Raw genomic sequence first — 14,401 nt, 5'->3', positions numbered from 1 at the left:
ATCATTTCTTTTGAGTGCTAATTTCCTAAGAAAAAGGAAAACACGGACAAGGAACAGCAGAAAGAATAGCCCTTAATCAATGCATCAGTGCTCGTGGCTCCTAATACTTGCAGGGCTGAAAATATGACACATGAAAAGGCTAACAGTTGAAGATGTGACAAGTATTACATGTATATGCAATGGAGAGATACAAATTTGCACAGCTGAAGATAAAATCAGACCAAATATTTGGAAGGGAGGAGGACCTTCAAACACAGAGATCCTCTCCCATCCTGGATATTTCCTGTTCCCTACTGTTTACTTATGGCATTTGGAAAATTGTAACTCTAACGGCGTGTGACCCAGGTACTCTGCTCCCCTCCTCCTCTGATCTTCCCTGATAATGAATGGAGCCTTTGCATCTGAGAGAAGAAAGGAGAAGAGGAGGGAAGTCAATTAATCAAAGCCATTTTTCCAGACACATTTGCAGCTATGGAGCAGTCTAAATATCACACATGAGCACATATACATTATGGAAAATGCATGTGCACTGGCCTGACAGCAGCTTTTTAAACAACACATTAATGTCATCCCTAGCACTACAGTGTATATAATGTAGTTTACAAGCTGCAACAAGCAAAATTTCCTTCTAAAGTTCTCTGCACTTTTCCCAGTCACCATGCACTTATATATAAATATCAGCTGTTCTTATTTAGCAAGAAATTAAAAGTGAGGCAGGAATCATGTAGTTTTATTAAAGCTACAGAACTAACTGTAAACAAACAGGAATAAAGACTCCAAAAGTGTAAGTACAAAGCTCCAGGAGTGCTATCTGCTGTTGACTGCATGGGGCAAATGAAGCTGTCCCCTGACTTTTACAAAACTGCTTGATCCATCAGACAGCAATACTGCAGAACCTGCATGAGGAAAAAAGCAGCACCTCCTGGATCTATATTGGGCTCTGAACACACTAAAAATAAGAGAGTGCTTTTCCAGCATATAATAATCTCCCCCTATCAGCTTATTTGTCTGTAAAACTGGGGGGTGAGAAAAATTATTTGAAAAAAAATTATTTGAAGTTACCCATAGGATTTATTTTATGGCTGTAGATACTTAGATTTAGGAAACTTCTGTTGAGTAGGTATCCTACAGTATGTACATAACGAGATCTGATATACAAACTTTCACTGTTTTTCAACCCTCTGTTCTTAGCAAATCCTTATAGTTTGGTAAAAAAAACCCAGGGTCTTGACCTATTCATGTCTACAGTAAGTACAATCAACTATCAAATATTTTTGTTTTCAGACACACGGACTTTGTATAAGCAAGTAATTTTTTTAAGTTATGATGTGTCCAACTAATCATTTCAAGTGTATTTTGTGCCTCTGAAACACAAATAAGCACTAGGTATCATGTGAGCCTACAATGTATACATAAATACAGATTAGTTTAAATGACACAGCAGTTTACACCTATTGCCAGATTAAGACACTGTATTAAAAAAAATAAAATTAATTTTCTCAGTCAGTCATACTATTAGCATGTGTGGTGTGCTGGGGTACCCCTGAGACTTAATTTTCTTGAGGTTAATTTTTGATGTGTTTAAATAGCTTTGAGAAAAATATCTCTGCTTATACAGCATTTATTTTTTAGAGCAATGGTACAGACAATTAAAATTATCTAAGAAACCTATGATTTTAGAATTTGAAATAGAAAACTTAATTTAAAATTTCCTAATAGTCATTTGCATTTTTGGAGAAAACCACAATATTAGTAAAATGTGGACTTTATATTTAGGTACAGTTGAATATATATTTTGGCTAAGAATGTAGGACTATTAATTATAACATTCACTGTGACAGATATAATTCAACTGTGAAATTTAGAGTGGTGGGAACAGTTTCTGGTAAAAAAGAAATGGGATGCTTTGACTGAGACAATCCTGGAAGGAAAAGCAAACTCCCACAAATATTATCAGCAATGTTATGTTTTGGATAGGGAGACAGTTTCCACACACAGTAAAGTTCTAAGAAAATGGAGCAACAAATGTGTGTCACTTACGTATTAAATATATGCTATCTACCAGTAATCTCCAAGAAAAAAAATGTTGAAAAAATGATTTTAATTTTTTAAAAATTACCATATTTCTTTTGTCTTAAAGGAAATATGACTTATAACAATTACTGAAAATTTATTCTTATATTCTTAATATACAGTTACTTTTGCAACTGTACAGGTCCTGGCCCAGTTACCTCCTAATACCTTGCTATGACAAAATAACAAGATATCAAGTGCTGAGTTCAACTTTTGGTTATGGAAAGGTAGCTAATTTTTTTCTTTTTTAAAATTTTTTTTTGAGGAGTTCTGATCACAGAGAAAGTCTCTGTGTGGTCACTCCATATTATTTACATACTCAAGTTAACAACCTAATAAGCCATGTAATAATGTAGTGGTATTTTCATACTCCTGAACACTACCTGCCAATGACAATCAGTAAATCAAAAATATAACTACCATGGAAGATGCCCTTATAATAACATGGAAATGGTCATATATTTAGCATTCTAATGACATAATACTAAATACATAATTAATTGGTCAATGATTATATAAAATGGATATTCATATGCAATTTGTAAATGGAAAAAGATCCTATCTTCTATGAAATAGTGCATTTCATGCATTACATCTACAAATATATCATCAAACTATTTGACTTTTTAACAATTGGGAAATATCTCATTTCAGAAAGCCTTACATTTTTCATCAGCTATATAAAGCCTACTTAGTATTAGAAATCACTAGGATATGTTTTCCTGGGAATTAAATGTTACATGTGAAATGGTTCCAGTCAATGTCTCCTTTGTTCATGTTTTCCATAAAACCTAGGTGACTATAAAGAATTTTTATATTCATCTTTTCTTTTAAGCTTTATTTCTAGCCGAGTGACACTCCACCTGTTAAACAGAACACAAGCACTATGGAAATGCTTTATGCAGCGCCATAGTCGAGGCTGATTTTTACCATAATAGCAGGGATTCTACCTTTGCTTTTTACGGAGAACATGGCGAAACCTCCTCTGAAGCTGCAGCACCCACTAAGGGTCTTTTTCTTCTCTCCCTGAGACTGAGAACATACCCTCCCTATAGCAATGATGGCCAAGGGGCCAATTATCACCAACTGCTAGGCAAATCTCTAATGCTTAATACAATATGACCATCGTTTTCCTTAGATGAACCACACATTATTTCCTTCTGTAACCAGTGGGAGCTGGAAGATATTTTTAAGATTGAATAGCTAGTGGAAAGATGTTGTCTTCTATCCCCTGCAACAATGAGAAAGCTTTAAAATCCAATAATTTCTTGGGTTTCTCTGGTAATTCCTTCCACTGGCATCTGTAGGCAGATAAAAATGGGCTAAATAACAGTATCACTGTCTATGTTGATTCACAATATCAGATTATAATCTAAAATGCCTTTAAAATTGACATAAACTGATCTGGGAGCCTCACTATTGAAATCCCATAATCATCTCACGCTGGTATTGTTCCAGTGTAGATGTAGATCAGATGTAAGATGGTTGGACTGCCCAGACAATTTCTTTCATTTAAACATTCATTTAAACATAATATTAACTGAACATCCTGAGTTCAAAATGTTTAGTAATGAGATAATTATAGCAACCCCAGGAATGATTTTACCTTCTGATCACTGATACACATTCTCCACCTTTCATTTGATCTGAGTGTACTTTTTGTCTGGGAGGACCAAGCACATTTATGAGGAGGCCAGCTGGTGGGAGTTTAGTGAAGGGCAAACAAAATATGTTTAAAGGTGGAAATGGTGTAAAATTATAAGAAATAAACAAGACTGACTAAATGATGATTAAGTGAAAGGGCCATTATTATCTGTTTATATTCCATGAATCTGAACATCAAGCAGAAAGAAGACTTATTAGCATAGTACAGTATCAGAGGGTATAGTAGATGGGACTAATGAAATTAAATTCAGAAAGAGAAAATTTAAGATAAATACCAGTTAAATTTCCCCTGAAAGTCAGATCTATTAGACTGTTTAATAATCTCTTAAGGGAAACAGTGAAAGCCCTGATCCCTTGAGACCTTTAGACTGGATAAAAATGTAGGAGTAAGGACTGCAATGTAATGGGCTGACAGAGCAGTAGCCTAGGTCTTTCACATGCCACAGAATTTGTGATGGGCTAGCAAAACTAAATACAAATGGGCAGACTCTACCCCAGTAGTCCTACAGTAATTCCTACTTTTGTAAAACCACCTCACCCCTTTCTTCTCTGTCACAGCTTCTGCTGTTCCAGTATTAGGCAATCAATGTTCTGAAATCAAAATTTCAGGGGAATATGAGGAAGATAGATGTAATTTGCTTTTCATATATGTACAGATATAAGGTTTTACAAAATTTAAAGGTGAACTAAAGTGCCTCCTTAGTAAAATATATCTAATAAACTGAGATTCCAAATTATTAACCCAATTAATCTGTAGAATTAAGAAAATATAAAAAATAAATATAGGAGATGCAAAGAAAAACATTTACCAATTAAGATGTCCATTTGTGCCCTGAATTTTCTATAATTCTGCTGACAGCTTTGGCATTGCAAACACCAAAACACAGACAGCAATTGTATAACTTCTAGTACTTAAAGTGTGAATGATATTATGCCTGTGAGAGACATAGCAAAAGAACCCATGGGAGTAGACCATAGCTCTTGGAAGGTAAGTAAAAGGAAATATAGTTTAAATGTTGCTGAAAGTGTGCTTGTTTGTCTTTGAGGTCCTGCAATTATATTCTTTTAACGATTCCCAATCTCAGAATTTTTAAAAATTAATTTAATTTCACTTTCAAAAAAAAATTACAGACTATATTGATCATACCACCATACTAAAATTTCAGGCACTAGCATATGTTTTAATAGACATAAAAATTACAACAGAGTGCCTATATAAGCATTATGCAATTTATTAATAAAATAAACATTTCAGGTGTTTAAAAAAGTTGTTACAATGATAAATTAGTTTAAAGAGCATGACCAAGTTGTCATTCAAAGACTGACTATTCTGCAATTGCTAAAAAGCTTCTAGGCCAGAACTTATGTGAAATACTTTTTCACTGAAATTTCCTGATCAAGTTAGTTCAAAACATTTTATAATGGCAGTTTGATTTCATTATATTATTACAGGCCTGAATCCCCTGTATGCAAACAATTTCTTCTGCAGGCTAGGCACACAATGGACCCAGTGGAATTCCTAACTTCCACTGCTCAAACTTACAGTATCTGTGTTTTGGGATACCTCAGTGCCCAAGAGTTTTAGAGCTTTTGGGTGGTGAAACTTGAGAGGGGGTGAACATTTGTAACACTGCCAAATCAAGTTGCCCTGCCTTGTTCAGCTTCACCCACAAGTGCAAATGAATTTAAACATTTCCCAAAGTCTGAACAATCTGGGTTTTAATGTGCTCTATGACAGCGTTTGGCCTTGTTTTCTAAGAAAACTACATCAGGTATTTAATACACACTCAGAGGAATATACCACCCTCTATACTCTTGCCTGTAAAAGAACACAGTGTTTTAAGGATCTCATCACCCCTTCCTCCAAAGCAATAAACATTAGCTTAAAAGTATTGTGGATATCAGTGAAAACAAAGTTCTAAATTTTTTAAATCTCAAACATCATGAATTTAAAACCAAAAAAAGAGTAATACATGTTCTATGTTCTTGAGAACATGATCTATGTTCTTGAGACATAAACTTGTTCATACACTGTATTTCCATACACTTAGATCAAAAGACTTCACAATCCTCACAAGTGATAGATTTTGGATATTACAATTTTCCCTTCTCCTTCAGTAGAAGAAGCAGAGCTTCTTTAGAATGACATCCTAATATGGTTTCCCTCTGGTTTAACGCCTCCTCTGTCCAGAGACAGATGCAGCTCTCAGAACTAGAAAAGCTGGGACAGCCTCCTGTGGAGCTAGTTAACAACTAATATGTTACAGGCAGGCCCAACAGTGCTAACTTTTATTATGGGGTCCTATCCCCTTCCTATGCACAACTATGTAAATTTGGGGTCATAGCAAAGAGAAGAAAAGGAGTCCTGGGAAGTTTTGAACCAATCAAAAATCAACGTAAATGCAACATCCTTTTTTTCTTCACAGCTGTACAAAGTACCTACACAAGGTTAGGTATCTACAAATTAGGAAGACAGATTTAGAAAAAAAATAGTATTCTTAAGAGCATTCAAGCCATTCAGTCTCTGGGAGAATTATTAAGAAATTTTTGCTTATGCTACAGGCTTGCACAAAATAAATCTCCTGAGTGGGACTGTGTGGTAATAGCTGGTAGCAACAGTATGGGAGGACAGTAAATGGACAGTCTCCTCTTTCATTAAGAACACACATAGTAATAACAGATCTCCATCACAACAGATCTCCTACTTCTGTGATGCTGGATGCTTAAACGTGGCCCACTCCTCCTTACAAAGAAAAGATATGTGTCAGCTCTTCTTCATCGCATAGCCTTATGGGAAAAAATTTCAGACCCAAGTGCAGTATTTCTGTATTGGTCAGGACAACAGTACTGTAATTAGCAGGATATATACCTCAATTTGCTCTTATATACCTGATTTTTCTCTTATTTAGTCACCAAAAAAGTCTCTGAAATTCAAAAGAACAGTCCACACAGTTTGAAAACCTCTGCTTTTCCCACTGCCAGCAGCTGTACACTCTGGCTTCAGATTGACACAGGCACAACCAAATATATTAACATTTCCCTTTGATGTTCTTGGGCACTTTAACTCAAGAAACAGAAAAACTTACATAGAGGTTATTAGGTTTATAGACTTTAAAAGCTAAATAATAGTCACAATTGACAATATACATGCATTCCCTTTGTTTAAGGTTGATGTCTTACTTCCTATTAAGTCCTTTTATTTGCCTGTGTTATTTGAAATCTGCTGGGTTTAGTGTATATTTCTGATTCGTATGTTCTGCAGACTGCTTCCTATATAAAAGAACATACATTCAGCAACCTATGCATACCCAAAATATATTTCAAGATAAGAGCATAAAATTCAGAAATTCAAACAATAGGCTAAACACATTCAAAATAAAGGCCTTAGACAAGCAAGAGATTAGTCCACTCATGGTGCTCAGACTCTTTAGCACCATCATCCTGCAGACACTATTGTGTATTTTGAGGAAAAAATCTAAATTGGCTGCCATGGACATTGCAAATGCCCATATAGCAAAAGCACAGTACATAACTTAGCCATTTCAGAGGCTTTAATACCTTTAATAAAATTACTGTTACCACCGCTACCACAAAGACAGCCAGTACATTAGCCCAAGGCATGTGTATTTAACCTTATTTTCAATGAGAACAGGTATTTAAAACTTCTCTAAACTGACATTTTTCAGAAAATGAGATTTTCCAGGGAGATGAGAATTTTTTTTCAGACATAGCAGACTTGTTACAAACAGATGATCAGTTATCATGAGATACTACAGAAGCATCATTACTTCACCAATACAATTTCTTAAATGTGAAAATACAATCTATTTTTTGTATGAAAGCATTTGCTGTTTACAGCTAAGAAAGTGCTGAGCCATGATGTAGCTGGAAACATATATACTGGACACAAGAAAATTCTTATTTCATTTCTCTTTAGATAATAAAACTCTCAAAACTCCCATAACCTAAGAAGAATTTGGTTTTAGAATGGAGATGACATCTAAATTTCTTATATAGAAGAGAAGTAAATGCTAGTGTGAATCAATTTCTATAACTTGTTTTGGAATACTAGTGATACTTTATAATATTTTTAAGACTGTAGCATGTAAAGTAAATGACTGAGAAGGGTAATATAATGGAAAAAGTACTAATGTGGCACAAAGCTTGTAACTAAATTAGGGTCAAAATTATAGAGAGGGATTACACAATTTATTAGAAAAGAAAACCAAGAAATTCTGATTCATGGAAATGATCACTTAGCATAACCAAACAACACTTTGTACTGCAGTGATTCCATGCAATCCTAGCCAGTTGTACTTTCTACAGGACAGTATTTGCTATTCTAGTTTCAACTAAACAGAACATATATTTTTGCCTAAAAAAACTCCAAACAAGTAACCCTGGTGTGAACAATTACTTCTTTTCAAGGAGGCCATCCTCCTCCGTTCTTTCCATGAGTGACAAACAATTCCTCTCTGTGCTATCTAGAGAAAAAGGAAACCACCAGCAGCCATCTTTTCTAAGGATATCTTATATCCACAGCTACAATGACAGTAAAGTGAAACACTGAAAGCAGACCTGTGGAGGAGGACTTGGGGGTGCTGGTAGATGAAAACCTGAACATGAGCTGGCAATGTCTGCTCACAGCCCAGAAAGCCAACTGTATCCTGGGCGACATCAAAAGAAGTGTGGCCAGCAGGTCGAGGGAGATGATTCTCCCCCTCTACTCTGCCTTTGTGACACCTCACCTGGAGTACTGTGTCCAGCTCTGGGGTCCTCACCACAGGAAAGACATGGACCTGTGAGGGTCTGGAACAGGTCTAGAGGAGGCCCACAAAAATGATTAGAGGGATGGAACACCTCTCCCATAAGGATGGGCTGAGGGAGTTGGGGTTGTTCAGCCTAGACAAGAGAAGGGAAACCTTCCAGCGGCCTTTCAGTACTTAAAGATGGCTCATAAGAAACTTTTTAGCAGGGCCTGTTGTGACAGGACAAGTGATAATGGTTTTAAACTAAAAGGTGGCAGATTCAGACTAGATATAAGGAAGAAATATTTACGATGAGGGTGGTGAAACACTGGAGCAGGTTGCCCAGAGAGGTGATAGATGCCCCATCCCTGGAAACAGTCAAGGCCAGGTTGGACGGGGCTCTGAGCAACCTGATCTAGTTGAAGCTGTCCCTGCTCATTGCAGGGGGGGTGGAATAGATGAACTTTAAAGGTCCCTTCCAACCCAAACTATTCTATGATACTATGATTTGCTCTCCTCCAAATTGCAAACTTAAATGTAGGCAGGTTACAGCCACAGTCTTACTCAAAAGGGCAAAAGGCAACAGCCACTTTGAAAGAAAGTACATCATCATGAGAAGCTCTGACCATTCTTTAGCTGATTTTGAAGAAAAAATGCAAAAATCTATCATTACTCTCTCTCTCTTTTCTATGTTCCCTGTACTCAAGATTTTAGAATTTTACTCTTATGGAAATTCTGAAGAGTAAGATTGTTAGGACAAAAATGCCTGACTACTAGTTCTAAATTTCTAAGAAGACATTTCCTTAAATAATTTTGTCTCCACTGAAAAATATTTTTTGTCAACATCTACTAATAATGCAAGATGGATTTATAAAGTTCCATCAAAAAAGTTTAAAATAAGATATTTTTCATTTGTAAATTTGTAAAAAGGTTATAAAATTGTATTTATAAAATTGTAAAAAGGTTTCCATTTCAAAGCCTTGCATTATCTAGCTCTAAGTATGACACTAGACACAGAAATGGCTTTGACCAAAAGACATAAGAGCACACCGCATTAAGGTGCACAAGTAGAAGTTGCGCAGCAACAAGAAAAGAGAGTACTGTGTTAACAACAGAGGGAAAAGTTAAGACTACAGAATTAAAAGTCCCGGGCTTCAGCAAATATATATAGTGCTTTTTGTCTAAACCTTTTCCTCAGCTGTTCTTCATATTTCCTCATTTTCTAGCTTACTTCTTTACTGTGCTAAAACAATGTATCTTTTCAGGTCAGGGATAAAGAGCAGTAAAATATCTATTCTAGAAAACTAAAATGGTCAACAGCAACATGGTCAAGAGCAGTATTTGTTGAGCTGTAAGAAATTCTGTTTGGTTCCACAAGCACAGCAATACCATCTAGACAGATGCTTTTAGCTCATAAGCTGCCTTCAGGATACTGTTTTTGATGAGAACTGATTTGCATACCACCAAGTCTATGCTTAGAGTCTGCTAGTAGCTAATTTTGATCAGGGTGCCAATGGGCAAGAATCAGCATAACAGAAAAGATAAGCTACAAAAGATAAAGTGAATCAGAAACCATTTTCAGAAGTTCCTTTTTGGTAAGGTCAATGAAGCTATCTTTTCAATAGGAAGTGATTTGAGCCTCATAGTTCACAAAATTCAAAACCTGCCTCACTTTTTTCTCTAGTAGGGCTGACCGAAGCCTTTGTGGCAAAGTACATTTCTGCTGAAAAACACCCCTGTTTTATGAAAACATATTAGTGTTTTCAACATCTGCCAGCTTGGGTGGCTGCCTGCAGGGGTGACAGAGTTTCAAGTGTTGGCTGCTCCATGTCAGCTCTCCCATATCAATGGGAAGCACACAGCTCCCAAATCAGTTTCACCGATGATACTCAGCTGTGAAGACCCATAAAATTGAAAGAATAATTTCAGTCACTATTCCAGGGGTCTCTGAGAGCATTTTTATTGACAGCCATGTGCTTTAGTGTTATGTAAAATGAAGCATATAGCAATTTCTGTTCTGCAGACAATTGGGGAACTGGGTTTTAAAATTTGCAAGAAAACTGTCCTCCAAGCTGAAGATTGTCTATTTTGGCACACATTCCAGATGTAGATTACTTTTCAATTTGTAGAAAAAAATCATACTCTCTACCCATCATGGAAAAACCTATGGAGTTTAAGTTGTAACTGTGATTTAAGAATGAAATTTCAATTTGTCCTACAGTTAATAATTATAGTTGTGGTGTATTTGGATATCAGGCCTGTGCCTGTGTCCGCACATAGTGCACTTAGTCGTGAATTCTCTGGGTGGCCCAGGAACACCCAGTTAGTCTCTGCACAGATAAGATAATGGGCTAATTGGGAACAGTGGACCAACTTGAAGAGAGGCTGACTTCCACCTTCACAACAAAGTGCTTCACCAATCATTTCAGGAGCTGTCCAGGTGGGACCTTCGGATGGTCACACAGATGCCTGCAGGCAGCTCTTACTGGGCCAAGAGCAATAGACAGACACTACCTGTATGCTTCAAAGTTCTGATTAACATCCTGGGTAGACAATCTTCCCAGAACAGGTATAAGAATTAACTAGAACAATAGTCCAGGGAGTTCTACTAATTTAAGTTGAAGATGTCATGCAAGGACACTTCTAATGGAGACTTGCATTGCCATCCTGTTGAAGAGATTGGACTCCTCATGTGAGCATTACCTTACATGAAGATTCTAGTAGGTTGATGTTGTAGGTTTCTTGTGGTGTTTTTTTTAATAAACACACTCTCTTTAAGTGTCTGTCCCACACCATTTCTTGAAATGTTAAACATGTAGGAAAGCAAAGCTAAGGAGAGACTTTTGAATTCAATCCTTTATCGACAATTTACGTTGGGACCCTAAAATGACAGTCAAGAATTTTACATACTGAAAAATTTGGAGGATGTTTACAACCTTGTCCTTGTACCCTCAACAAGACTTTTCCCAGCCAATAATGAGAAAGGGAACAAGTACATTTTTCTGTTTTCCTGCTCCCATATTTTCTTTTCTTAGATTTTGACAGCAGAGATTTAATTCATGAATGCAAAATATTCTCTCTTTATGGCACTAATTGTGTTATTGCAACAAACATATTTCCAAGAAAACAATATCACAGGTGGTGAAATTGATAATTTGTGCCAAAGGCTAAGGTCTTGTTGCTACTAATAAAAATAAAAATACTAATCTACACCAAGTTTTCACTCATTCTGCAACCAGAAGATCTGCACCAGTGAGGAATCATAGTTATGAGGTTTGCTAGTGCAGATGCAGTATATAGAAAAGAACCAACACATTTTCTTTGTTATCCAGGTTAGTTAGCCACCCATAAGTCTGGAACCTGAACGAATAATGTACTAAGCCCTCTTTACTTGAACAAATCTTAGGTGAGTCTGACAGCATGTATAACCTGACTGGCACAAGAAGATGAGCAGTATAAGTACCCTTTGATCACCATTGTCTTACAATGCTTAACCAAGGGAAAATTTAGCATTGAGCTTAATGTGAATTGAAGTTCATATACTTCTGTTTAAACACAGGTTAGGATTTCTGACAGACAAATGCCACTGAAAAGCTGACAATCTAATTAATACAAATAACTATCTTCCCCACTATAAAAATGTCCTGTATTTTAGTAGTTCAGTTTTGCTGTGTAAAAATAAATATGATAGCATATGCTTTCTGAAATCCGAAAAGAAGTCACAGTTACTTTTTTTCAGGATGTGCAATGATTTTTTCACTGGCTATAGATGCCATGAAAGTAATTATAATATCAAATTGAAACTGGAGTGTTCTTTAGACATTTTACTTCTTCACAAAAGTAAAGGAAAAACCCACCTTGTTTCATAACAGTCATCCTGAAACATAAAGCTTTTCTTACCCCAAAGATATGCAGATATACAGAGTACAGCTGGGAGCCTAAGTACTTACAGGGGAAAGTGAAGTTGTACAGGTGCCCACATACTCATTTATTCTGACTACCTCTAGCAATGAAGAAGTTGCCTCTGGGCTACTACTCCACATTCCAGACTGATAGAATGGTTTTGTTCTCACCTCCCACAGAACCACAAGGTGAAGTTGGAAGTCATTCGCCTGCAAAAAGAACTACTGTGTTCCTCCCCATGGAAGAAGGGGAAAAAGAAACTGACTGTGACAGAGACTCAGCCTGGTGATTGCCCTGTTCCTGGAATTCTTTTTATCCAGTCTAGAGTGAAAATTGTAATTTTACTCATAAAAACCCATCTCACCAAAAATTTCATGTTGCAGAGTAAGAGGGAAACAAATTCAAATAACCAATGCCTTTTCTGAGGTCTGATCTCACTATGTGTTCTGTGTCTTCAGAGCACCTGTAAGCATAATGGGAATCATGCAACTGAGTGTCTGCAGTACAAGTCAAAACTCCAAACTCTGCCACAAAATCCAAAATCTGCAAGGTAAGGTGAAAATGCAGTGTCTTCATACTGCATTTGACAGACTACCACAACGGGCACTTAATCTAGTGGCTGCTTGTAGGCACTACTACAACAGAAATATTTAAGAACAGAAGACACAACACAATTTTCTATATAACTGAAATTCCGAAGATACTTTTCAGTTCGATTCTAATTGTATATGTGGTTAATGTATACTTAATTAATTTAATAACAGTCATTCCAGTATTACGGTAGGGTTTAGGATGACATTTTTTCCTGTAATGCATCATGTGACTTCCTGAGACTGTCAAATAATTTTTCACCATCAGATTATCAGAGACTGGAAATGAGACTGAGCTTTGGGGGTTGATGCTCTGATGTGGGTTCTGCTAATGCACTGTTTTATCTAGCTGAGGTGTCTATCTCATTGGATCAGAATAGTGCTATCACCAGTTTTTTTTCCAATTCATACTAGCAAGAACCTAAGATTTTGGCAGAGGGCAGGGGAATTTCCTAGCTGAATTTTCCATCCTCCTTTTTTTTTTTTTTCTTTTTACCAGCTAGAGTAGTTTACCTATTATGATAACTACCCATTGAACAGCATATATTGATCTCTATTCTCTACCTACAACATAACATTTTACTTTTGAGAATTTAATACCTGGTTTAATTCAGGTCTTTGTTTCACCTCCTCATAAACAGAAACAGCTCTTAGAATAATTCAGTGAAAGTCTCAGGAGGTTTATCAAATATTTCCCAATCTATAATTCTAGACTGCAATATATTCAGAAGATTATTCATCCAAGTGTTTTCTACTTCCACACAATGTTTTAGCTTTTTGCACAAGAATAAGGTTAGTGACAGTTGTATTAATTACACAACAGAAACGCATATCAAGTAAAATGATGGAAATAATTATTTCAGATATTTTATTTAAATGATTCTGTACTATGTCAAAACTGTGGGAGAGAGAATAAGAGTTTCCTACTAGTAAGAGTTTTGTTAATGTTACAGTGTAGTAAAAATCCTAGAATGATCAGCAGAAAAAACATTATCCTTTCTCCTTCTGCTATTGCCATTTTCTTTCAGTTTTGGAGATAATTTATGAATTGCAATGTAATTCTGGCTTTTAATTTAATTTAATCAGTACATATTTCAAATGCAGAAAATAATTTGTTGGTATTTTTATTAAAATAAACTGCAATGCTGCAAATCTTACATTAAAATATAGATGCACACTAGTAATTAAAAAATAATAATCAAATAAAAAGCACAGCAGAACACTTCAATTACTGATAGTAATCATAGTATAATCTTGTCCTACCAAGTGTGTCTCCAGGTACAGTTTAAGGCTGTCTGTCTCTGCTTTAGGAGGAGTCCAATTCTCTGTTGTTTCCATGGCTTCATTTAACCAGTGAATGAATTCATCCAGCTTGCTTACAAACCCCTTACCAGATAAGAAAAAAGAAAGAACAAGAAAAGC

General features: G+C 36.0%; 1 protein-coding gene across 2 annotated transcripts in view; it reads right to left on the bottom strand.

Annotated features, from left to right (window-relative positions):
• Positions 1–14,401, bottom strand: part of AKAP6 (A-kinase anchoring protein 6) — a 293,798-nt gene that overhangs the window by 150,612 nt on the left and 128,785 nt on the right. For both annotated transcript variants that reach the window (XM_074824596.1, XM_074824595.1), the window contains one exon: positions 14,243–14,365. In XM_074824596.1, the coding sequence (XP_074680697.1) occupies positions 14,243–14,365 (123 nt within the window). The remainder of the gene's footprint in view (positions 1–14,242; positions 14,366–14,401) is intronic.

This window comes from Strix aluco, chromosome 4, assembly GCF_031877795.1.
Source record: "Strix aluco isolate bStrAlu1 chromosome 4, bStrAlu1.hap1, whole genome shotgun sequence".
Lineage (NCBI taxonomy): Eukaryota > Metazoa > Chordata > Aves > Strigiformes > Strigidae > Strix > Strix aluco.
This window is presented reverse-complemented; position numbering and strand designations above follow the sequence as displayed.